Consider the following 25,055-nt stretch of genomic DNA (forward strand, 5'->3'; position numbering starts at 1 on the left):
GACCCTTGGAAAAAAAAGGGAACGAGAAAGCGAAAATGTAAAAACTACAATGGACTGTGGCACTAAATGGTTAATTAATTTTTCTTTTTTCTGGGGGAGGCAAACCGGAATAGCACGAGTAAAGGCCGCTGCCACAAGGAGGGTGATACTAGGAGAAGAGGGATTTTTGGTACTCACGGTAAAATCTCTTTCTTGGAGCCTTCATTGGGGGACACAGGACCATGGGTGTATGCTGTCACTAGGAGGTTGACACTAGGCAAAAAAGAAAAAAGCTCCTCCTCCGCAGTATACACCCGACTACAGGCACCAAGCTCACCAGTTAGTGGCTAAAGCAGTAGGAGGAACTTAAACCATTAACTATGCAATGCCCAACGGGGCACAACCGTGAAAACTATATTAGATGCCCAACAGGGCCCACTGTACCTATGCCCAAAATCAGGGAGGGTGCTGTGTCCCCCAATGAAGGCTCCAAGAAAGAGATTTTACGGTGAGTATCAAAAATCCCTCTTTCTTTATTGCTTCATTGGGGGACACAGGACCATGGGACGTCCAAAAGCAGTCCCTAGGGTGGGAGAACAAAAAAAGGTAGCCACAGACTAGGTCTGACTGCAGGCAACTGCTGCCTGCAGAACCTTCCATCCAAGACTGGCATCAGCCGAAGAATAAGTGTGGACCTTGTAGAACCTTGAAAAGGTGTGGAGTGAAGACCATGTTGAGCCTTACAGATCTGAGAAGCTGAAGCCTGATGGCGAACAGCCCAAGAGGCCCCCACCGCCTTGGTGGAGTGAGCCCTTACCCCCGGAGGGGGAGATTTGTCCGAGACGCGATATGCCTCCAAAATGGTCGAACATATCCAACGGGCGATGGTTGACTTGGAAGCTGGGAGACCCTTGCGACGCCCCTCAGGAACGACAAACAGGGCGTCCGAACGCCGAAGGGAAGCCGTTCTAGAAAGGTACACACGTAGAGCTCTGACCAGATCCAGTTTGTGCAGGGATTTCTCCCGAGGGTGCACTGGGGCCGGGCAGAAGGAAGGCAAAACAATGTCCTCATTGATGTGGAAAGAGGAGACTACTTTTGGCAAAAAGGAGGGCACTGGCCTGAGGACAACCTTGTCCTGATGGAAGATCAGAAAAGGCGACCGACAAGAAAGGGCTGCGAGCTCTGCAACCCTCCTAATAGAGGTAACAGCCACCAGAAAAGCCACCTTCCAGTAGAGAAGAGAGGCTGAGATGTCCTGAATGAGTTCAAACGGGGGCTGTTGAAGGACGCTCAGGACCATATTAAGATCCCATGGATCCACCGGGGGGCGATAAGGCGGCGCCAGGTGAGCCACCCCTTGCAGAAACGTCTTGACCTGAGGACGGAAAGCCAAGTTACGCTGGAATAGAATAGACAAGGTCGAAACTTGGCCTTTGAGAGTGCTTAGAGAGAGTCCCGCCTCCAGGCCAGACTGAAGGAAGGCCAAAATGACCAGTAGCGAAAAGGACATGGGAGCTAGCTGATCGTTCTCGCAGTGACGAAAAAAGGCTCTACAGGTTCTGTGGTATATGCGTGAGGTTGCGGGTCTCCTGGCGCTAATTAGGGTCAAAACCCGCCTTCCTCAACACTGCAGCCTCAACGGCCATGCCATTAAATTCAGAGAGCGAGAACTCTGATGAAGAATAGGTCCCTGAGAGAGGAGGTCCGGACGGTCCGGTAGTCTCCAGGGGGAGTCGACGAGCAAGTTTACTAGATCTGCGTACCAGACGCGTTTGGGCCAATCCGGGGCTATTAGAATTACCGGTACTACCTCTGTCTTGATGTTTTTGACGACCCGAGGGATCATTGGTAGAGGGGGAAAGAGATAGGGCAGCTGGAACTGAGACCATGAGATGAGTAGCGCGTCTTGAGCGATCGCAAGGGGATCGCGGGACCTGGCTACGAAGGATGGAACCTTGTGGTTTAACCGAGACGCCATGAGGTCGACTTCCGGCGTGCCCCATCGTAAGCATATCTGATGGAACACCTCGGGATGGAGAGACCATTCTCCTGAGGCGCAAGGCCCTGCCGACTGAGGAAGTTGGCCGCCCAATTGTCGACCCCCGGAATGTGTACTGCTGAGATTGCCGGAACAGTGTTCTCGGCCCAAACTAGCACTCTTGTCACCTCTTTCAAGACGGACTTGCTGCGCGTTCCTCCCTGGCGGTTTATGTACGCCACCGCCGTGGCGTTGTCCGATTGTACGCGGTCTGGGAACCCTGCAAGAATGTCCTGCCAGTAACGTAACGCCAGGTAAATTGCCCTTATCTCCAGTATATTGATCGGTAGGGAGGCTTCGTGGAGACTCCAACGGCCCTGCGCTGTGTGGTGGAGGAAGACTGCCCCCCAACCGATGAGGCTGGCATCGGTCGTGACCACCTGCCAGCGAAGCGGTAGGAATGACCTCCCGGGTCTGAAGGAAGAAGGACGAGTCCACCATATTAATGACCTTCTCACATGAGGAGGTAACCTGATGCGTCGATCTAGAGACGACTGGTTCTTGTCCCATGCCGACAGAAGGGCCAGTTGAAGAGGCCGGGTATGGAACTGGGCAAATTGGACTGCTTCCATGGCTGCCACCATTTTTCCCAAGACGCTCATGCACAGGCGAAGACGGTGTGGACTCAGGTCGGAGAGAAGGTGAATCCCCCGATGGAGAGAGTTTATCTTCTCCCTCGGAAGAAGGACCCGGGCACGGGTTGTGTCGAACTGCATCCCTAGAAAGGTTAAGCGCTGAGATGGGACCAGGGAGGATTTGTCTGTGTTGATTAGCTAGCCTAACTGAGAAAGCGTGTTCAGGGTGATCTGGAGACTGTGGAGACAGTCCCTGAACGTGGGACCCTTGATCATTAGGTCGTCTAGGTAGGGGATAATTACAATCCCCCTGGCTCGTAGAATGGCCATGACCGTCGCCATTACCTTTGTGAAAACCCTCGGGGCGGAGGCAAGCCCGAAGGGGAGAGAAGTGAACTGGTAATGTGTGTTCTGGAAGGCAAATCGAAGGAGCTTCTGATGTGGTGCGCAGATTGGGATATGAAGATACGCATCCTGAATATCCACTGAACATAGGTATTCCCCGGCCTCCATCGAGGCGCTTACCGACCTGAGGGACTCCATTCTGAAGTGCCGTACGCGTACCTGTCGGTTTAGTTGTTTGAGGTCTAGGATTGGATGTAGTGAGCCGTCCTTTTTTGGAACGACGAAAAGATTTGAGTAGAAAACCGAATACCTTTCTTGAAGGGGGACTGGAACTATAACTCCTGAGTGCAGAAGGGAGGCAATGGCCTGAAGGAAATCGGGAAGTTAGAGATGGACGCTGGTGGCGGGACCTGATAAATCGTGTTTCGGGTATGGTGTTGAACTCTATCTTGTAGCCTGAGGTCACTATCTCCTTGACCCAGGCATCCTCTATTGCTGATACCCAAGGGTCTTGGAACAGAAGTAGACGGCCGCCCACCCTGGCCCTGGGAGAAATCCCAGGTAGGAGTGACCCGTCATGCTGAGGAAAACCTGTTGGATCGTGATCGGGATCCAGAGGGCTTGGAAGAGCGACCCTTTGCGCGCCAGTTGGGAGTGGGCCTAAAGGTAGGCTTACGTTTGTCCCGCTGTGCTGGGGTACGGTCCTGTTGAGAGGAGGGTCCTGGTTGAGCGAACCGACGAAAGGACCGGAACTGAAGGTAATCGCTCTTTTCCTAGGAAACATTAGGTCTCGGCTGAAGAAGGGAAGTGCTCTTGCCACCAGTGGCATCAGAGATGATCTGGTCTAATTTAGACCCAAACAGTCTGGAGCCCTGAAAGGGGAGATTTGTTAGTGATTTCTTGGAGGCCGGGTCGGTGTTCCAAGCCTTCAGCCAAAGAATCCTACGTATAGCTATGATATTGCTGGAGACGCGGGCTGAACAGGTAGCGGCGTCAAGGGACGCTATGAGGAGATATTTCCCTGCGTGGGCGATCTGATCCGCTAGGTCAGCCAGATCATCTGGGGAAGCCCCGGTGAGGATGCCCTGCCTAAGCTGTTTGGCCCATGCGGAGACTGCTTTTGATACCCAAGTTGAGGCGAAGGAAGGACAAAAGGAGGTGCCTGCAGCCTCGAAGGCTGACTTAGCCAAGGCCTCAACCTGTCTATCCGTAGTGACCTTGAGGGAAGAACCGTCTGGAAGGGACAGTACCGTCTTAGCCGAGAGACCGGAGGATCCACAGAAGGGGACTCCGTCCATCTGCTGACGAGGTCGTGGTTAAAGGGATATAGCATGTCTAACTGTTTCATTCCAATGAAGCGCTTCTCTGGATGCTCCCATTGTTTCTGAAAGACACCATCAAATTCCGAATGGTTATAAAAGGTGCGTGCCGGGCGCTTGATTCTCTTGAAGGCAACGGAGTAGTCCTGAGAAGGGCTCTCATCCTCTTTAACATGCAGAGTCTGATTGACGGCCGATATAAGGCTGTCAACCATGTCCTGGACTCTAGAATATTGGTCCGTGTCGGATCCAGAGTCAGAATTTGATGCCCTATCTGATTCCGGAGCGACCTCTGGGGAAGAGGTGTGAGATGCAGGGAGCAATTTGGAGTCAGGAGAGCTGGAGGATGAGCTTGTATGAGTCCGTTTCTGAGAACGTGCCCTCGGTCTGCCCTTAGGAGGAGGGGGCAGGAGTGCCTGCGAATCATCCGTTGGAACGTTTGGAGCATTGGTGGCCATGGATAGCATGGGCAAACGTTCTAGGACCTGCACCAGAGATTGAAATACCTTGGTGAGGTCAGAGACATACTAGGACATAGCAACAGCCCACTCCGGAGGAGGGGGGGGGGTTACCTCATCCTGAGCGGCAGGGGGGTCTTGGGGTGCCAGCATGGTGGGAGGCTTGCAGGATGAGCAGAAAGCCGTTGTCAGACCCGCGGGCCACTTACTACGCCTGTGCTCTTTGCAGCACTATGTGACTGTGTGAGTGGGGCGGACAGAGAACTCCCTGGGTTTGGGTATATGTGCCTAACCTGGAATACTGCAGAGGAAGGAGTCTGTGTTGTGAGGAGTGTCAGAGTAGGGCCTACCCGGTCTGGAATGGGCACGGTCCTGTATCCCCCGTTGGAAAGTCCTGAGCCGCGGAGACAGGAGCAGGGCTGCGGTGATGAGGCAGTCAGACAGAATGCTGCTGCCGGAGCCAGACCGAGAGCTGCGTAGAGGGGCGGAGCCGGAGCGGGGCGTGCTGCCCTGAGCAAGCTAGGGGAGCTAAAGCTCCTATAGGCAGTAGGGATGGGGGCGGGCTTAAGAACTCGGCCGCTGATAGGCCCCCGGGATAAAAGTGGGCGTGACGGAAGAGTCATATCGCTCCTCGGTCCTGATTGGCCGGTTTCCGGGAGGGGCGTATACCCGCCTGAAAGAGTAACGCCCACCCCGAGCCGCCCCCCGGCAGAGAAAGCGCAGGCAGAAAAACCGCGCAAAAAAATGACAGAGAAAGGGGGAGGGCTGCGGGGGACGCCATGCTGAGAGAGACGCCATGCTGTGAGTCCGAGGCCCCGCTTCGCCTCCTGATGTGGAGTGGGGGCGTGGCCAAGCGCTTTTGTAAGTGAGCGTCGGCGGGGAAATGTGATGCCCCCATTATTATCCCAGGATTTACGGGGCCCACAGGTTGAGATATGAGGGACCTGGGAAGGGAGGATTGTACCTTTCCCGATGTCTCTTCTTCCTCTCCCCTTCTGATAATGGTCACAGGAGGTCCTCCGTGGATAGGGGGGATTCTGGCTCTTCCTCCTTCCCGCACTGACCAGTCCTGGACTGTGCAGGAGACGGTGTCAACCCCAGAATCTGGAGGAAGGTCACCGAAGTGACCACAGTCTCCCTCCCAGGCTGCTCCGAGGAGGGGGCTGGGGTGGGGAATGGGCAAGGACTGGCCACCGAGAATCACCCTGAGACACCCGAAGGTGACCGGGGATAGGTCCTGCCCAGCGGGTCCGAGAGTGGGCGATGTGGGAAATGCCACACTGCTCTCTCGGTCGCTTGAGAATGGGGATAACAGGGGATGCAGTGTTCCCCGTTAACCCTGAAGAGCTGAATCTGAAAAATAAAGAAGAAATGTTAATAAAACACAACAGGGTTGGATCAGTTAGGATCCAGGTCTACCTCCTACAGACACTAAGCTTAAACTGGTGAGCTTGGTGCCTGTAGGCGGGTGTATACTGCGGAGGAGGAGCTATTTCTTTTTTTGCCTAGTATCAACCTCCTAGTGACAGCATACACCCATGGTCCTGTGTTCCCCAATGAAGCGATAAAGAAAAGTTAACTCCTCTTTGCCAGGGGGGCCCAGCTTACAGGCACGTAGCTGACCAATGTGCACTTAGTGTCCGTAGGAGGCAATATTGAGTCTCTTTGGAATGGTGTAAGGGAATGCTGTGCTTTTACACGCAGCACCCTTCATTATATGGACTATGAATCAGATACATAAAGGGAGACCTTCACAGAAAATAACCTATTACTTGAATCCTGGGTATCTGTGATGCATGTATTTCCCTTTTTTTTAATTTATTTATTTATTTTCATATCCCAATTATAAGGAAAAATTTAATGTGCGTGTACATACATATATTATATACATTATTTATTAATCTTTCAATTTTAACCCTAGACACTACAACTTTTTAGACTTTCTGTCCTTTCAGGAAGAGTTTACAGTAGTTTCTAATCAGTAGAGGCAGGATTACTGTGGTAGGCACTACCTTTATACGCTACTGATCACACCGGATCCACCTATCACAATAGGCGATGTCACAGCTGACCCTGCCCCCCCCCCCCTCCCTTCACAATGACCTTTGCACATGCTCATTAGATGCTTCACTACAACAAATAGGGTCGGGTTATGACTGCTGCTGATGTGCATATGTTGTTTCCTGAAAAAATAGGAAGTTAGAATTTAAAAAAGCTCCAATGGCCAGAAAATTGCAAGATCTTTATTTTTAATACAGATTGTGAAAAAAAAAAAACACATTTCCAACATTTTTTAAAATTATACATTTGACACAAAAAATGTATTTAATCAACAGGTAATTTTCTGATGATGCCTTCCCTTTCAAAATTGTTGACATGAACAAACACACGCTGTACTTAAACATACTGCAAAATCCTTAAAGAAGCTCTCCTCCTCCCATGAAAGTTTTTATCCTTCTAATATATTGCAGTTATAATATTATACAGCACTGTGTACTTACAATTGCTCATTTTGCCTTTCTACCCAGTTAATTCTTCTCTTTTCCATTTGGTCTGTGACATCACGTGATTAAAAACTGACTAGCTGAATCCTAAGTTCTATGTAGAAACAGGAGGTCAATTTTCTCTGCATGAGTCATGAGTCACTGCAAAAGTCCCTGTCAGGGGAGAGAAGGGAACAGCTGAGTCAGGAGTTGAAGAGGGAAATGATTTTTGCAGGGAAAAGCGATTTCCTGTTTCCTCATAGAGCAGAGAAAAGAGAAGAATTTACAGGGTAGAAAGGCAAAATGATCAATTGTAAGTACACAGTGCTATATAATATGATGACTGCAATATATTAAGAGGAAAAAACTTTAATGGGAGGTGGAGTGCTTCTTTAAGGGAATGTGCACATAATTTCTTTTTTAAATACGTCCAATTAGGAATCCACCTGAAACAGTGCTAAAGAAGCAATCAAAAGAAAGGCTATCAAAATAACTTGCTGCTCATATGTTAAGTCTTTTTAGCATCTTTTAACTGCTTCAGGTTTCCAAAGACACAAAGTGGTTAAATAAGTGAGCTGACAATTCTTCAAGTGGCTTCTGCTTGAAAGGCAAAAATGATTATAAAAAAAGTTTTAGGACAAAAGCTGGCGGCGTGGCACAACCCAGCGGGAACACTGGCACCTAAAAGACGTCATGTGTACTTTAGTTTTACACCCCTTTAAGATGGCCTGCTTCCCTCCCATGCAGTTTGAGTAGCTCCTGATCCCTCTTCTGCTTCCTTATGACAGGTATGGTTACATGCCATGAAAGGCAAGGGCCTGGAAATTAGTGGCACTTTTGCTAGAAGGTCTGGTGCAGTATTCATGGATTTGCAGTTTACCAATCGAGCCCTCCAGGTCATGAGTGACTTTGCTATACAGTTCAATCGCAACAGGTATAGCGTTTGCCAGAGTAAAGCATTTGGGACCAGTCTGTTTATATTATTTTTGACTAAACCGTTCCCTTTACATTTACTTGACAGCTTTGGCTTGGCCCCTGCGGCTCCACTACAGATTCTCACTCCCTTGGCCCCCAACCAATCTACAGAAGTCTCTCTTCCTTTAAATACTATTGGATCTGTGATGAAAATGGAGCCTCTCAATAACCTGCAGGTATATCGCCTGCTTTAACTGTTGCTCATAGCATCGCATGTTAATCGGTGTCTCTGACTATATATATATATATGTGTAGAAATAAGATCGTACTTTTTTGTTTCTCGTAATGTCAGCACAACATCCAATATTTATGAACCTTTTGCGTAATGGTTTTTTCTGGTTTGATGCAGTACTTTTTGTTTTCCTGCAGGTGGCAGTAAAAAACAACATTGATGTGTTTTACTTTAGTGTTGTGTATCCACTTCACATTCTATTTGTGGAAGATGGAAAGATGGGTGAGTTTGCTCCGGGTTCAACAGTAATTTCCCAAAAAATGAATGTTTGATTTCTAAACCCAGCTGCTGTATTTTGTTAGGTGGTTCTTGTTTTTCTTCTTTTCTGCTATGTGAGTGTATGTGACCGTTTCGTCGCCCTGTAAATAAATCACACTAATCATACTGCCTTACAATCTGTGCCCAATCTATTATATCTAGAGACACTCTGTGAATACATATTTTTGTAGGGAAAAACGACGTACAACACCATATTATCCTGAAACTGAAGCAGTGATAGTGGCCACATGGATTGTTGCTGGGCACTTTTCTCCAGGAGGGGTTTTCCACCTTTTAGAGACAATATTTTTTTTCCTTGCTTAAATGCATGTATTTGGTACTTTAAATTATTTTTGCAATTGAATATGATTAAAAATGTTGCCCCATTTGCTTTCTATAGCTCCGGTATTGCACTGCCTATTGCCGGCTGCAGAATGATATAACTAAGAATCCGTCAGTGAGCTCCTTCTGACAGGAGAGTTTGTGAATCTTTTCCCTGTCTTTTTTTTTATTCTGAGCTCCTCTAAGCTGATTTATGACCACAGACTACATTAAAGTTGAATGTGCAGAGAAGCAATAAGCTTGTAAAAGCCAAACGGTGCAAAATTTGTAACGGAACCCAATTATTTTTAGTCCGAAATACATGCATTTAAGTTTAAAAAAAAAATAAAAAAAAAAATGTATTGTCTCCAAAGATGGACAACCCCTTTAAGAATTCCTTGTGTATTATGGAGAGGACAACAGCGGTTTTCATTTACTTTTACTTTTATGAACAGAGCGACAGATGTTTTTGGCTACATGGAAGGACATCCCCAACGAGAATGAGGCCCAGTTCCAGATCAGAGAATGTCCTACAAGTCCAGGTATGTTTTACAGGAGGGATGTCAAACTCCAACACACAGAGGGCCAAAAGGAAAAACTTGGACAAAGTCGCAGGCCAACCAGTATGCAGAATAATGGGCCCACATAGTCCTCCATACGGAATAATGGGCCCCACATAGTCCTCCATACAGAATGAGCCCCACATAGTCCTCCATACGGAATAATGGGCCCCACATAGTCCTCCATACAGAATAGTGGGGCCCCACATAGTCCTCCATACAGAATAGTGGGGCCCCACATAGTCCTCCATACAGAATAGTGGGCCCTACATAAGGGTGGTGGTTCTGGTGTCGTGAGCCAAATAAAACCACCCTGCGGACCAGCTTTGGCCCAAGAGCCAAAGTTTAACATGTATGTTTTACAGGGACATATGTGAAATAATGTAAAAACCTTCGTCACATATGATATATGACCACACAGGCTACTATACAGATACTAGATTGCATTGTGTTGTACTTAGTAGCTCTGCTAAAACTATGCAGCAATCTGCTGGTGTGTCTAGTAGTCCAGGTGCACACGGCTGGCAGGAGGAGGAGAGCCTTTCATGAGCCAAGCCTAAATCCAGATGTTTTGGGAAAAGACCCTTCCCTGGTCAATCCTGCCTCTGTACTCTGCTACCATCTCTATGCTGAAGGGAGACTGCCCCTGATAACAATAGAGCGCTGTGGCTAGCAATTAGATGGGGCAGAATGGCTGGCCAAGTGATGAGCTATTCTGTGTATCGTACATTACTGTGTCTGCACCACATCATTAATTGTAATGTACAATGAGTATAGTTTTTCCCACTTTTTGTGCTTCTAAATCGTGGTGCGTGTTCTATTGTCCAGTCTGTCCTAAAGGTGTATAATATTTTAATTGTGACAATTTGAAAAGAGGGCACCACCGAGTACTTGGGATCAGCCTGTAGCATGTCAAACTAAAGCATGTGAGAAACCAAAAATGACCAGGAAGAGCTGGATGCCTGCTATAAAAAGAAACAGGAGAGAATGCACTGTGTATAGCAAACTAAGAAAGAGACATATAATGATGTCAGACAGATGTACCCTATCTAATGTATATGGCAGCAAGGTCCTGGACCCTAAAGTGGTCAAATGGAAACGGTGAGGATAAAAAGTGCCCAACGCGTGTCGCCACACAATGTGGCTTCCTCAGGGACATTATGATAACTCTTTTGTTGAGTTAGCGGTGTATATAGTCTAATATGAAGCGTGGTCTAATCTCTACACTAACATGCCCATTGTGTAAACTGAATGTGTGCTTCACAGACTTGCACTTTGTTTTGTGATTATAATCTACATTATTTTGCATATAGGTACTAGTATATTATATATATTAGTACAGAGCAAAAGTTTGGACACACCTTCTCATTTATAGATTTTTCTGTATTTTCATGACTTTGAAAACTGTACATTCACACTGAAGGCATCAAAACTATGAATTAACACATGTGGAATTATATACTTAACAAAAAAGTGTGAAACAACTGAAAATATGTCTTGTATTCTAGGTTCTTCAAAGTAGCCACCTTTTGCTCTGATGACTGCTTTGCACACTCTTGGCATTCTCTTGATGAGCTTCAAGAGGTAGTCACGGGAAATGGTTTTCACTTCACAGGTGTGCCCTGTCGGGTTTAATAAGTGGGATTTCTTGCCTTATAAATGGGGTTGGGACCATCAGTTGTATTGTGCAGAAGTCTGGTGGATACACAGCTGATAGTCCTACTGAGTAGACTGTTAGCTGCTTTTTTCTTGCCATAATACAAATTCTAAGTAAAGAAAAACGAGTGCCCATCATTACTTTAAGAAATGAAGGTCAGTCAGTGTGAAAAATTGGGCAAACTTTGAGTGTCCCCAAGTGCAGTTGCAAAAACCATCAAGCACTACAAAGAAACTGACTCACATGGAAAGGAAGACCAAGAGTCACCTCTGCTTCTGAGGATACTTTTATCCGAGTCACCAGCCTCAGAAATCGCAGGTTAACAGCAGCTCAGATTAGAGACCAGATCAATGCCACAGTTCTAGCAGCAGACACATCTCTTCAACAACTGTTAAGAGGAGACTTTGTGCAGCAGGCCTTCATGGTAAAATAGCTGCTAGGAAACCACTGCTAAGGACAGGCAACAAGCAGAAGAGACTTGTTTGGGCTAAAGAACACAAGGAATGGACATTAGACCAGTGGAAATCTGTGCTTTGGTCTGATGAGTCCAAATTTGAGATCTTTGGTTCCAGCCACCGTGTCTTTGTGCGACGCAGAAAAGGTGAACGGATGGACTCTACATGCCTGGTTCCCACTGTGAAGCATGGAGGAGGAGGTGTGATGGTGTGGGGGTGCTTTGCTGGTGACACTGTTGGGGATTTATTCAAAATTGAAGGCATACTGAATCAGCATGGCTACCACAGCATCTTGCAGCAGCATGCTATTCCATCCAGTTTGCGTTTAGTTGGACCATCATTTATTTTTCAACAGGACAATGACCCCAAACACACCTCCAGGCTGTGTAAGGGCTATTTGACCAAGAAGGAGAGTGATGGGGTGCTACGCCAGATGACCTGGCCTCCACAGTCACCAGACCTGAACCCAATCGAGATGGTTTGGGGTGAGCTGGACCGCAGAGTGAAGGCAAAAGGGCCCACAAGTGCTAAGCATCTCTGGGAACTCCTTCAAGATTGTTGGAAGACCATTTCCGGTGACTACCTCTTGAAGCTCGTGAAAAAAGGGAAAAGAGGTGTGCTATGAAGCAGTGATCACCCAGCAATACTTCAATAAATTATCAAACGTTATAATAAGTGACAATAAATTTTATTCATTACAAATATAAATACATACAAACAACGTCAAAAAACCCAAATAGCTAAAACACAAGTAAAATCAATATAGTGGGGTTACCCACTAATTTGAAGCCCACCTGCTCCAAAAAAACATCCCTAGTTACAACAGAACAAGCAGTACCATAATACAAGAAGTACCAGTATTATCCCTGGTGATCAATATCGTACACATGCAAATTAGTTATGACTGCCTGACATTAGCATTCAAGGAGGTGTACTATAGTCCAGAAAGATGAAGAGGGAAATATGTGCCTACTACAGCAGAGTATATATTGAAAAATACAAAGAGTCCCAAACATAAATGAAGCCCATATAGAATATCTGAGCTGACAAATACTATATACTCACATACCACAAAAAGTACTATTCAGGGTATAAATAAATACAAAGCCCTTTCATGCTGTAAGTATCCCTCCTGCACATAATAGCGCTACGATCAATCACCTCCCTGAGCACAAAATCCTATGCTGGGATGAAGCAGGCGGGCATTCAGTGCCCAACGCGTGTCGCCACTACACGTGGCTTCATCAGGGGTCATCAGGTGATTGATCGTAGCGCTATTATGTGCAGGAGGGATACTTACAGCATGAAAGGGTTTTGTATTTATTTAGACCCTGAATAGTACTTTTTGTGGTATGTGAGTATATAGTATTTGTCAGCTCAGATATTCTATATGGGCTTCATTTATGTTTGGGACTCTTTGTATTTTTCAATATATACTCTGCTGTAGTAGGCACATATTTCCCTCTTCATCTTTCTGGACTATAGTACACCTCCTTGAATGCTAATGTCAGGCAGTCATAACTAATTTGCATGTGTACGATATTGATCACCAGGGATAATACTGGCACTTGTTGTATTATGGTACTGCTTGTTCTGTTGTAACTAGGGATGTCTTTTTGGAGCAGGTGGGCTTCAAATTAGTGGGTAACCCCACTATATTGATTTTACTTGTGTTTTAGCTATTTGGGTTTTTTGACGTTGTTTGTATGTATTTATATTTGTAATGAATAAAATTTATTGTCACTTATTATAACGTTTGATAATTTATTGAAGTATTGCTGGGTGATCACTGCTTCATAGCACACCTCTTTTCCCTTTTTTCACGTGTATTTATGTGGTGTGCAGCATGTTGGTCCCCTTTTTGATGTGGATGGTGCCCTCCACAGTTTAGTGTTTATTGATTACCTCTTGAAGCTCATCAAGAGAATGCCAAGAGTGTGCAAAGCAGTCATCAAAGCAAAATGTGGCTACTTTGAAGAACCTAGAATATAAGACATATTTTCAGTTGTTTCACACTTTTTTGTTAAGCATATAATTCCACATGTGATAATTCATAGTTTTGATGCCTTCAGTGTGAATGTACAATTTTCATAGTCATGAAAATACAGATAAATCTATAAATGAGAAGGTGCGTCCAAACTTTTGGTCTGTACTGATTACACACACACACACTCACTCACTCTGCATATTTATGCAAAATAATGTAGATTATAATATATATACGTATTCTTTTTTTCAAGATTTGTGGTTTATTGTCATCAAGTATACTATTGCTGACTATATGTGCAGATACCTTTTATGGGTGGGTCCTGGAATTTTTTTGATATGTATTTTTGTACTTCGCATTTTTTCTTTAAATATGTCTTTTGGATAGGTGGGGTGCAGCTCTATTTTAGGTTGATTCAATGATATGTCAGTTTGACTTTTTAAATGTTTTTAATCTTTTTGGCTGTTATGTATCAAAGTATTGTCATTTTTGTGGTGATCCCTGTGTACATGTCATGTTTCTTTTTGGTTTCTCACATATTTTAATGGTGACTATTAAAGGGGTTATCAACTACTTGGACAAACCCTTCTTGATCTAATTCTTTGACTCCGATAAAATAAAAAAACCTATACTCCCCTCCCGTGCTGGTACCGTTCCCGCGATGTAGGCACTCACTCTCCCCGGGGCTCCCGTGCTGTTGTGACACGTGAACCCGACGCCCAATCAGCGCTGCCATTACTGTCCCCGCCTTCGGACAAATCGAACATGAAGAAGATGTCCGGGCTGCAGCTGATCTGACTTCCTCTTCATGTTCATTTCGACAGGAGGCGGAGACAGTGACGCCAGCGATGATTGGGCGCCGAGGTCACGTGTCACAACAACCGCATGGGAGCCCCGGGGAGAGTGAGTGCCTACATCGCGGCGTCGGTACAGGAGGTGAGTATAAGCTTTTTTTATTTTAACGGGGCCAATCGTGGGGTCTGACAAGGAGTTGTCCAAGTAGTGGAAAACCTTTTTAATGGGAGCATAGCTGTTTTTGGAGAACCGTTGTCACTTTTTACCTAAGTGATGACATTGCTATCAACTCGTACTTTATTAATGGGGACATTTGCTTCTATGTTCTAGTTGTTTTCTAGCGTGTAAGTTTAATGCTGAGCTGTTCTTTTCCCAGATGCTGTCAGCAACAAGCTGCAGGCCAGCAATGTCTTCACAGTGGCTCGGCGTACAGTGGAAGGTCAGGACATGTTGTACCAGTCTATAAAGCTCACAAATGGCATTTGGGCACTGGCAGAACTGCGGACGCAGCCTGGAAGTCCTAGCTGTGCTGTAAGTACCTGCTAGAACTGTCTTCTTTTGACATTGATTTAAAGAGACCAACAAATTGTCATTGCCTTACATTAGCCTTCTCTTTTATGTGAAACTCAACGTTACATTTACTAGCTTCTAGGATACTGATTTATATCTACTTTTATAAAATATTCATATCCCGAGTGTGGATGGGAGCTCTTTTCCTATAAGGGCAGTAAGTACGTTCTATTAGTCAACCCTTACAGGCTTTACTGATCATAGTTACCATGACGCTGAATGCTCCCATCACGCTGTAAAGCCCATACTAAACACCAATCAACCTTTCATATATTCCTTTTAGTGATAAGTGCAGCCAAAAAATATGGATAAGACCGTTTTGCACTAGGCTTGGAAAGGAACGCTGCATTTGCTTTCCTTTACAAATGTAAGGGAATGGTTCTCATGCATTGAGATGGAACTGTACAGTGGGTACAGAAAGTATCCAGACCCCTTTTAAATTTTTCACTCTGTTTCATTGCAGCCATTTGGTAAATTCTAAAAAGTTCATTTTTTTCTCATTAAAGTACACTCTGCACCCCATCTTGACTGAAAAAAAAAAACAGAAATGTAGAAATTTTTGCAAATTTATTAAAGAAAAACTCAGTATTGAGTAGAAGCACCCTTTTGAGCTAGAACAGCCATGAGTCTTCTTGGGAATGATGCAACAAGTTTTTCACACCTGGATTTGGGAATTCTCTGCCATTTTTCCTTGCAGATCCTCTCCAGTTCTGTCAGGTTGGATGGTGAATGTTGGTGGACAGCCATTTTCAGGTCTCTCCAGAGATGCTCAATTGGGTTTAGGTCAGGGCTCAGGCTGGGCCAGTCAAGAATGGTCACAGAGTTGTTCTGAAGCCACTCCTGTGTTATTTTAGCTGTGTGCTTAGGGTCATTGTCTTGTTGGAAGGTGAACCTTTGGCCAAGTCTGAGGTCCAGAGCACTCTGAAAGAGGTTTTCATCCAGGATATCGTTGTCTTTGGCAGCATTCATGTTTCTTTCAATTGCAACCAGTCGTCCTGTCCCTGCAGCTGTAAAATACCCCCATAGCATGATGCCACCACCACCATGTTTCACTGTTGGGATTGTATTGGGCAGGTGATGAGCAGTGCCTGGTTTTCTCCACACATACCGCTTAGAATTATCATCAAAAAGTTCTATCTTCGTCTCATCAGATCCAGAGAATCTTATTTCTCATAGTCTGAGAGTCCTTCATGTGTTTTTGAGCAAACTCTATGCGGGCTTTCATATGTCTTCCGTCGGGCCACTCTGCCATAATGGACCGACTGGTGGAGGGCTGCAGTGATAGTTGACTTTGTGGAACTTTCTTTAATAACCCCCCACGACAGCACACAGGAGGATTTAACCCCACCCTAATAGGGAAAGGAAATACAAAGAGGTTTAAATAGCCCCTCCCACATCCTCCCTCCAGTGTTATTTCCTGTCCCTATCAGGGATGAAGAGGCCATCCCCGGTGTGCTGGGCCGGCGACAGGCACTAGCCGGGTAGCGGAGGATCGAGCGGTCTTTACCTCTCCTCCTCAGGGCGCTGCTCCCGTCTCCTCCGGATTCGGGACCTCCTCCTGCAGTCCGCGCTCTCGGGCAAGGTCTGCAGGATCTTCTGACCGGAGGCCTCTCGGAGCTCTCTGGTCCATTTCCTCCTCCTCTCCCCTTCTGGATGCACGGGTGATGCCGGCTCCCGGATGTGGAGCGCACGCCGTGCGGTGGATGATGACTTCACTTCCGGCAGTTGCATTCCACTGTGAACCGCATCAAAAAACTATGGGGGAAGAAGAGCGGAATGCCGCCGGTGATCAGAAATCTTCACCTGGACACCGGGGGAGGAGCCCTCTAAACAGAGGGAGGCGCTGGTCCGGTCGGCCATAAAAGGAGCCCTGGACAGGAAGACCTCTATAGGTAGGACAAAACCATGTCTGTTGAAGCTTCTCGCTCTGCATCTGTAGAGCCCAGCGCCGGTCCGGTCCCAGTAAGTATGGCACTGGTAGTCCATCTCCCAGATGCAGGAAATAGTGATTATAGCTCCCCTCCCCTTCTCACCTCTCTTGTAGGGGGACAAGGAACCTGCATCTGGAGAAAAAGTTAAACCGTCATGCAGATGTCCCATCTGTACAAAAAAACTATCGTCCTCCCATAGAAAGCCCCTATGCAAGGAGTGTACGGAGAAGATTATCAGGCAGGAACAACCTTCCTTAATGGAGGAGATAAAGGGGATTGTACGCCAGGAGATCAAATCCTCCTTAGCCTCGGTCACTGTCCCTACGCCCTCACCTAGTCAGGGTTCTACATCTACTCCCTCAGCGGCCGAAAAGAGGAAGATTAGCCCGCCAGAGGGAGGGGAGGAAGAATCTCAAGAGGAGATATATATCTCGGAAGATCTTCCAGAGGAAGGTGAACTAAGTCCAACCCCTGATAACTCCCAACGAGAGAGATATTATTTTCCGTCAGATAGTTTGGAGGAACTCCTCATGGCAGTAAGGAGAACTATGGAGGTCGAGGAAGAAAAAGTGTCCCAAACAGTACAGGATCAGATATTTGGGGGGCTACGTTCCAGAAAAAAATTGGTATTCCCTATACACCATAGTATTAGGGACTTGGTCTTAGAGGAATGGTAATCACCAGAAAAGAGATTAAATACCCCTACAGAGTTAAGGGATAGATTTCCTGTGGACAATGAGACGGCAGAATGCTGGTCTGAAGTCCCAAGAGTGGATATCCAAATTGCACGAGTAGCAAAGAAAACCACACTGCCCTTTGAAGATTCCTCTCAATTAAAAGACCCCTTGGAACGCAAAATGGAGGGACTACTCAGGAAATCCTGGGAGACCTAGGCCACACTATTAAGCACCAACGCAGTCTCTACGGGCGTAGCTCGATCAATAGCTCGTTGGCTAGATCAACTGGAGGAACACCTAGTTTCAGGCATCCCCAGAGAAGACATCTTGGCATCCCTACCACTTCTACAGAAGGCTACGGGGTTTTTAGCAGACGCCTCTGCAGAATCCGTGAGTGGCGGCAAGAGCATCTGGGCTATCAAACTCTGTAAGACGGGCCCTATGGTTGAAATCCTGGAACGGCGACGTGGCATCAAAAATGAAATTGTGTTCCGTCCCCTTTAAGGGGAAATACATGTTTGGGCCAGCCCTAGATGATCTTCTAGAGAAGGCCTCAGACAAGAAGACGGCCCTCCCGGAACATAGGAATGTGAGGAAGAGGCCTTTTCGTCCCTCCCAAGAGCAGACCCCTCAATATAGGGGTAAAGGCAAAACAGGACGATGGAGCTACCCAAAAGGTAGAGGAGGCAAAAATCTTTTTCTGTCCCAAAACCAACGTCAGAACAGACCATGACGTCAGGACAGTCGAGGGCCGCATCTCGAATTTTCTCTCTCAGTGGAAAGAAATCTGCTCAGACCCATGGGTCCTGAGGGTTGTCGAGTTCGGAGTAAAAATAAATTTCTCCTCCTATCCTTCAGAGAAGATAAGGTTAACACTGCTTTCCTCTCAGAGTCGTCAGGCCGCCCTGATGTCCGGTCTTACAGACCTATTGTCCTCCGGGGTGATATCCCTGGTTCCTACAAGGGAGATAGGCACAGGACATTATTCCAGGCTCTTCCTAATAAAAAAAAAAAACAAATGGCTCACACCGAGTTATAATCAATCTAAGGCCACTGAATCAGTATATCCACTACCAACGATTCAAGATGTAATCCATCAGGTCGACGGTCCCTCTGATAGGACAGGATCATGTCATGGCCACAATCGACCTCCAGGATGCATATTACCACATCCCCATACATCCACTTCACAGGAGGTTCCTAAGATTCGCAGTGGCTCAGGGGGATCAAATAGTCCACTATCAATTCAATGTTCTCCCATTTGGAATTTCATCAGCCCCGCGAATATTTACAAAAGTCATGGCAGAAGTCATGGCTTATATCAGGGGTCAGAACATTTCAATAGTACCATACCTCGACGACCTGTTATTAATCGGGCCCTCAGTACCAGTACTCCAAGAACGTCTACAGTTGACCACTCAGATCCTATCGTCTCTGGGCTGCTAAGTGAACCAGGAAAAATCAGAGATGGTTCCCTCCTTGACAAAAAACATTTCTAGGAGTACTATTGGATTCCCACAGCAAGATGTCATTCCTGGCCAAACAAAAACAGGTCATGATAAAGGCAAAAATCAATTTCCTGAGGAGCAGAAGATCAGTATCATTAAGAAACGCCATGTCGGTCCTCGGGTCTATGACTTCCTGTATTCAGATGGTGGCCTGGGCTCAGGGGCACACCCGAACATTACAGACCCACATCCTTACGAATTGGGACGGATCTCCACGGTCCCTGAACAGGAGAATCCCTATACCACCACGAGTAAGGACTTCTCTATTCTGGTGGCTGAACGGAAAAAATCTGAACCGAGGAGTACCATGGATCCAGAATCAGCTGGTAACCATAAAGTGGATGCCAGCGAAAAGGGATGGGGAGCCATGGTCTCCCAATAGCTATTCCAGGGTATATGGACCAAAGAGGTGAGCCAACGCTCATCGAATTTCAGAGAACTAAAGGCCGTAGAGGAAGTCCTCAGAGCAGCAGAGCCTCTGGTCCAGAAATCTCACATTCAGATATTTTCAGACAATATCACCACGGTAGCCCACCTTAGTCATCAAGGGGGCACAAGATACGAAAGCTTAAAGGCAATCTCAGCAAGAATATTCTCCTGGGCCGAAGAACATCTTCTATCCTTGTCGGCTCTTCATATCAAAAGTTCAGTCAATATCCAGGCCGACTTCTTAAGCAGAACAAATATTTATCCAGTAGAGTGGAGCCTAAACCCAGACGTCTTCCAGATGTTAGTTGAGAGATGGGGCTATCCAGAGGTAGATCTCTTCGCCGGACACCAGAACGTGAAAGTACCTCAATATTTCTCCCTGGAGCCAAACGGCCCTTGCCTGGGCGTGGACGCATTCGCTTACAAATGGGAGTTCAACTAGCTTATGCCTTTCCCCTACTACCTATCCTTTCAAAAACCTTACAGAAGATAAGGACCGAAGGGACCAGAGTAATCCTAGTGGCCTCTCGCTGGCCAAAAAGGAGTTGGTTCGGAACGTTAACCAGTCTGAGTGTGGAGAGCCCTCTAATCCTTCCTCCCATCAAGGATCTCCTTCTCCAGGGACCGATTCACCATCCGGATCCCGAGAGACTACACCTAACTGCCTGGCTTCTGAATTCCTGATATTAAAGACAAGAGGCCTCTCAGAGAAAGTCATCAAAACTTTCCAGAAGAGCAGGAAACCTGTAACGAACACCATTTACCATAAGATCTGGAAAACCTTCTTAAGGTGGTGTGCACCCACTCGCCCAGACCCTCAAAGGGCTGATGTGGCTCAGATTCTAGACTTTTTACAAGAAGGCCTGGACAAAGGTCTCAGACCTAGCACTCTTAAGGTCCAGGTAGCGGCGTTAAGTTCTTACTTCGATCAAAGACTAGTTGAACATCAGTGGGTGAGAAGATTTATGACAGCAGCCACCCGCATCCACCATAGAGTAACAGACCTGGTTTCCCCCCTGGGACCTTAACATTGTTTTGAAATGGTTAACCCTTCCACCCTTTGAGCCCTTATCAACCATAAGACTGGACAGGCTGACCTGGAAAACTGCTTTCCTGGTGGCAATAACTACAGCCAGAAGAGTGTGTGAACTACAGGCCCTTTCGATCAACGAACCCTACCTGAGAATCCTGGAAGATAGTCTAATTTTCCAACTTGACCCTTCATTTCTACCTAAGGTGGTCTCAAATTTCCACAGATCTCAGGAGATAATCCTTCCATCTTTGTGTGACAACCCAAAAGGCAAAAAAGAGACGGAATTCCACACTCTGGACATTCGGAGAATAGTACTGCACTATCTTCAGGAAAGGAGGAGAAGGAAGGAAAGACAAGAACCTATTTGTCCATACACAAGGTCCAGAGGAAAGAAAGCGGCAAAATCCACAATAGCCAACTGGATTAAGAGGGCGATTACGGAGGCTTACCAGATCCAGGATCTACCTCCTCCAGCAAAGCTCAAGGCCCATTCTACAAGGGCGATATCTGTCTCCTGGGCTGAAAAAGCCAGCGCATCCATCGAACAGATTTGCAGAGCTGCCACATGGTCCTCAATTCATACTTTCTCCAAACACTACAGACTAGACCTAATGTCTGTTGGAGATTTAGCCTTTGGAAGGAAGGTCCTTCGGGCTATTGTCCCTCCCTAGTATATCTTTGGTATACTTCCTGTGTGATGTCGTGGGGGGGTTATTAGAGAAAATAGAATTAGACTTACTGGTAATTCGGTTTCTAATAACCCACCACGACAGCACGGGTAATTCCCTCCCCCTCGCTTATTGCTTCTACGACAGCTTGATCAGTAGAAATAAAAATTAATTTGAAGCATCTATACTCTTGTGGTCCTTTGTAAGAACACTGGAGGGAGGATGTGGGAGGGGCTATGTAAACCTCTTCGTATTTCCTGTCCCTATTAGGGTGGGGTTACATCCTCCTGTGTGCTGTCGTGGTGGGTTATTAGAAACCGAATTACCGGTAAGTCTAATTCTATTTTCTCCCATCTCCCTACTGCATCTCTGGAGCTCAGCCACAGTGATATTGAGGTTCTTCTTTACCTCTCTAACCAAGGCTCTTCTCCCACGATTGCTCAGTTTGGCTGGACGGCCAGGTCTAGGAAGACTTCTTGTGGTCCCAAACTTCTTCCATTTAAGGATTATGGAGGTCACTGTGCTCTTAGGAACCTTGAGTAATGCAGAAATTCTTTTGTAACCTTGGCTAGATCTGTGCCTTGCCACAATTCTGTCTCTGAGCTCCTTGGGCAGTTCCTTTGAGCTCATGATTCTCATTTGGTCTGACATGCACTGAGAGCTTTGAGGTCTTATATAGACAGGTGTGTGCCTTTACAAATCAAGTCCTATCAGTTTAATTAAACACAGCTGCACCCCAATGAAGGAGTAGAACCATCTCAAGGAGGATCACAAGGAAATGGACACCATGTGACTTAAATATGAGTGTCTGAGCAAAGGGTCTGAATACTTATGACCATGTTATATTTCAGTTTTTCTTTTTTAATAAATTTGCAAAATTTTCTACATTTCTGTTTTTTTTTTTCAGTCAAGATGGGGTGCAGAGTGTACTTTACTGAGAAAAAAAATGAACTTTTAAGAATTTACCAAATGGCTGCAATGAAACAGAGTGAAAAATTTAAAGGGGTCTGAATACTTTCCATACCCACTGTATAATTTTCTTTCTGACTTTTTAGAGCAAAAGCTGGAGAGAATTGTAGAGTTGTGAACTTAAAGGGGTTTTCCCACAATGTACAATTTAATCAATAGATCTTGGAAGAATAATAACTTCCACAATTGGATGTTGTTAAATAAAATGTTCCTGTGCTGAGATAATCTTATAAATGTTCCCTTGCTGTGTACTGTGTAATGGCTGTGTCTGACTGTGTATGGAACATAATCTTATCATACCACATCTCCTGGGCAGGGAGGAAGCAAAAGAGAGTATACAGACAGGACAGCATGAGATCACAGCTGATTCTTTCTGTAAGCTAAAACATGTTTAAAAACAAGCAGCAAAAGCTTTACCTGACAGAATCAGCTGTGATCCTGTGCTGTAATATCTGTATACTCTCTTTTGTGTCCTCCCCTTCCCAGGAGATGTGGTATGATCAGACCTGTATGGTCAGACACAGCCATTACACAGTACACAGCAGGGGCACATTTATAAGATTATCTCAGCACAGGAACATTTTATATAAACACATCCAATTGTGGAAGTTATTATTATTCCAAGATCTATTGATTAAAATGTACTTTGTTCATGGGACAATTCCTTTTAAGCCAAACTCAGACATCAGTTAGAGACCAGAATGTACAGACTGGCTGCGGGTCTCCTGAACTAAACTCGGCAGCCTTGTATATAGACCTTGTTTCCCGGACGTCTGAGTTTTATTATGCTTTACAGGTAATAGCAGGATTTTATTTGCAATTTTTCTTTCCATCCCAGTTCTTACTAGTCATCTTCCAAAAATCTTGCCAACTATAAAGATGTTGGTGGAAAAAAATCTTAATGTGTAAAGTCCCATTTACATAACCTGATGATGGGGCCAAATCCTTGCGCCATGTAAACATGTTAGTCATCAAACAAGGAAATGCTTATGTCGTTTGATGGCATCTTTTATAATCCTTATTGGCTACATATCCTCCCATGTAGGCTGAGCTGTGCTGCTAACAATAATGAAACTGTATGGGGATGAATAGTCGTTTGTCTGCACAATCTGTTGATGATCTCTACATGTAAAAGTAAGCAAACAAGCAGCCACCAACTTGCTTTGTCAATAATTAGCACAGATTGGCTATCCATGTCAATGAGGACTTCATGTAATTGGTGAGAGAATTTTTTTTTTATTGCAGACCTCATACAAAACTATACCATGTAAATCTAGTCTTAAAGGGGTCGTCCGATCCCAGCATATTGATGACCTTTTTTTATGGATAGATCATCAATATCAGATCAGTGGGGATCCAACAAGTGATCCCCTCCCCCACGATCCGCTGTTACAAGCCTCTGTCGGTATTACAGTACAGCTTCTATTCTCATACCAATCAGGTACTGATAACCTATCCTATGGATAGGCCATTAATATGTTGCGACTGACAACCCCTTCCACTTTGTAGAAGCATTACTTACTTATGGTATGATTCTAGTAATAAGCTTTAGTTACAACCTGCATTTCCAATTCTGCATCCTTCAGAGCTGAAATCTGCCATCATCCTTGACTTGGCAATGTGTTCTATTGTTATTTAAATACTTTTTACTGGGTTAATTGCAGGGCTGTGGAGTCGGTAAGCCAAACCACTGACTCCCTCATACATGGCTTATGTTTAAGTGATAAATTTACTGTAGCACAGATTCATCTCAGCTAAAAGTCTAGACCCTTAGATCAGGAATAGGACAGACATTTATAGGACATTTCATAACTTTCCCAAATTTTTGATGAAAAAATATTACCCACAAAATGCATTGCACTACTGTACCCAATTTATTATATATTGTTGGAGTTGGTCCATTTTATACCGATTCCATGACTCTGACTCCACAGTCCTGGTTAATTGTCTCACATTTTTCTATTAACAGCTATCTTTGAAGTGCCGGGCACCTGAAGTATCACCATTCATCTCCCAAGCCTTTGAAATAGTGCTGAAGAACTGAGCCTTCCTCTGTACCAGCTGTATGACGATCACCATCCTTCCTGTATGAAGGCTGGGCTTATGAGAAAAGAGGCCTTGTGCGCATGAGTCTGCTACTTTTCTAATCGGGATAAATGAAAATGGACCAAAAAATGAATAGTGTTGATTTTATTCTCTTACTCCCAAAGTTGCTCCTAATTCTGCCTTCATTTTAAACCCTTTGCTGTCATGTGGATGGCACAGGGGTTAAACTGTTCACTACTGCTGTGAACATGTGGGTAGATCCTACCCCTTTTTACGGTAGATGCTGTATTGGTTCTGCTGGATCCAGTTAATTTAAACAATAAAGAACTTGGATAAAAATGTATATAATAAAAACTTTGATATGTGTGAGCCTCACCATTTATGATTTATTCTCCTGTGAGATATTCCTATGTATGTACTGGAGACGGCAAAGGAAAGCAATCATCAGAAAATGATCTATTGTTTAAATCGTGTTTTTGTGTTAAATGTTTTTGTTTTTTTATGTTTGGCAATTTTTCCCCATATCACAATCTTTATTAAAATAACTCTTTCAATTTTCACACTTGCCACCGGAGCTTTTTTAGACTCTAATGTCCTATTGTTTCAGGAAATAACACATGTACATAGCCACAATAGTCAGATGTGCAAAGGTCATTATGAAGGGAGGATGAGCAGGGTTGGCAGTCACATCACCTATTGTGATTAGTGGATCCTGTGTTATCAGCTATGTATAGAGAAGTTGTGGGGTCATTGTAATCTGCTGATAAGAAAACTACTACAAACT

General features: G+C 45.4%; 1 protein-coding gene across 2 annotated transcripts in view; it reads left to right on the forward strand.

The window, feature by feature from the left end:
- AP1B1 (adaptor related protein complex 1 subunit beta 1) overlaps positions 1 to 24,829 on the forward strand; it is a 42,137-nt gene extending 17,308 nt beyond the window's left edge. For both annotated transcript variants that reach the window (XM_073671761.1, XM_073671768.1), the window contains exons 17-22: positions 7,989 to 8,134; positions 8,222 to 8,351; positions 8,545 to 8,629; positions 9,442 to 9,528; positions 14,817 to 14,971; positions 24,195 to 24,829. In XM_073671761.1, the coding sequence (XP_073527862.1) occupies positions 7,989 to 8,134; positions 8,222 to 8,351; positions 8,545 to 8,629; positions 9,442 to 9,528; positions 14,817 to 14,971; positions 24,195 to 24,269 (678 nt within the window). In that variant the 3' untranslated portion in view covers positions 24,270 to 24,829. The remainder of the gene's footprint in view (positions 1 to 7,988; positions 8,135 to 8,221; positions 8,352 to 8,544; positions 8,630 to 9,441; positions 9,529 to 14,816; positions 14,972 to 24,194) is intronic.
- The last annotated feature ends 226 nt before the right edge of the window (positions 24,830 to 25,055 follow it).

This window comes from Phyllobates terribilis, unplaced genomic scaffold (genome assembly GCF_046119375.1).
Source record: "Phyllobates terribilis strain yellow unplaced genomic scaffold, ASM4611937v1 Scaffold_1__5_contigs__length_1240528914, whole genome shotgun sequence".
Taxonomy (NCBI): Eukaryota; Metazoa; Chordata; class Amphibia; order Anura; family Dendrobatidae; genus Phyllobates; species Phyllobates terribilis.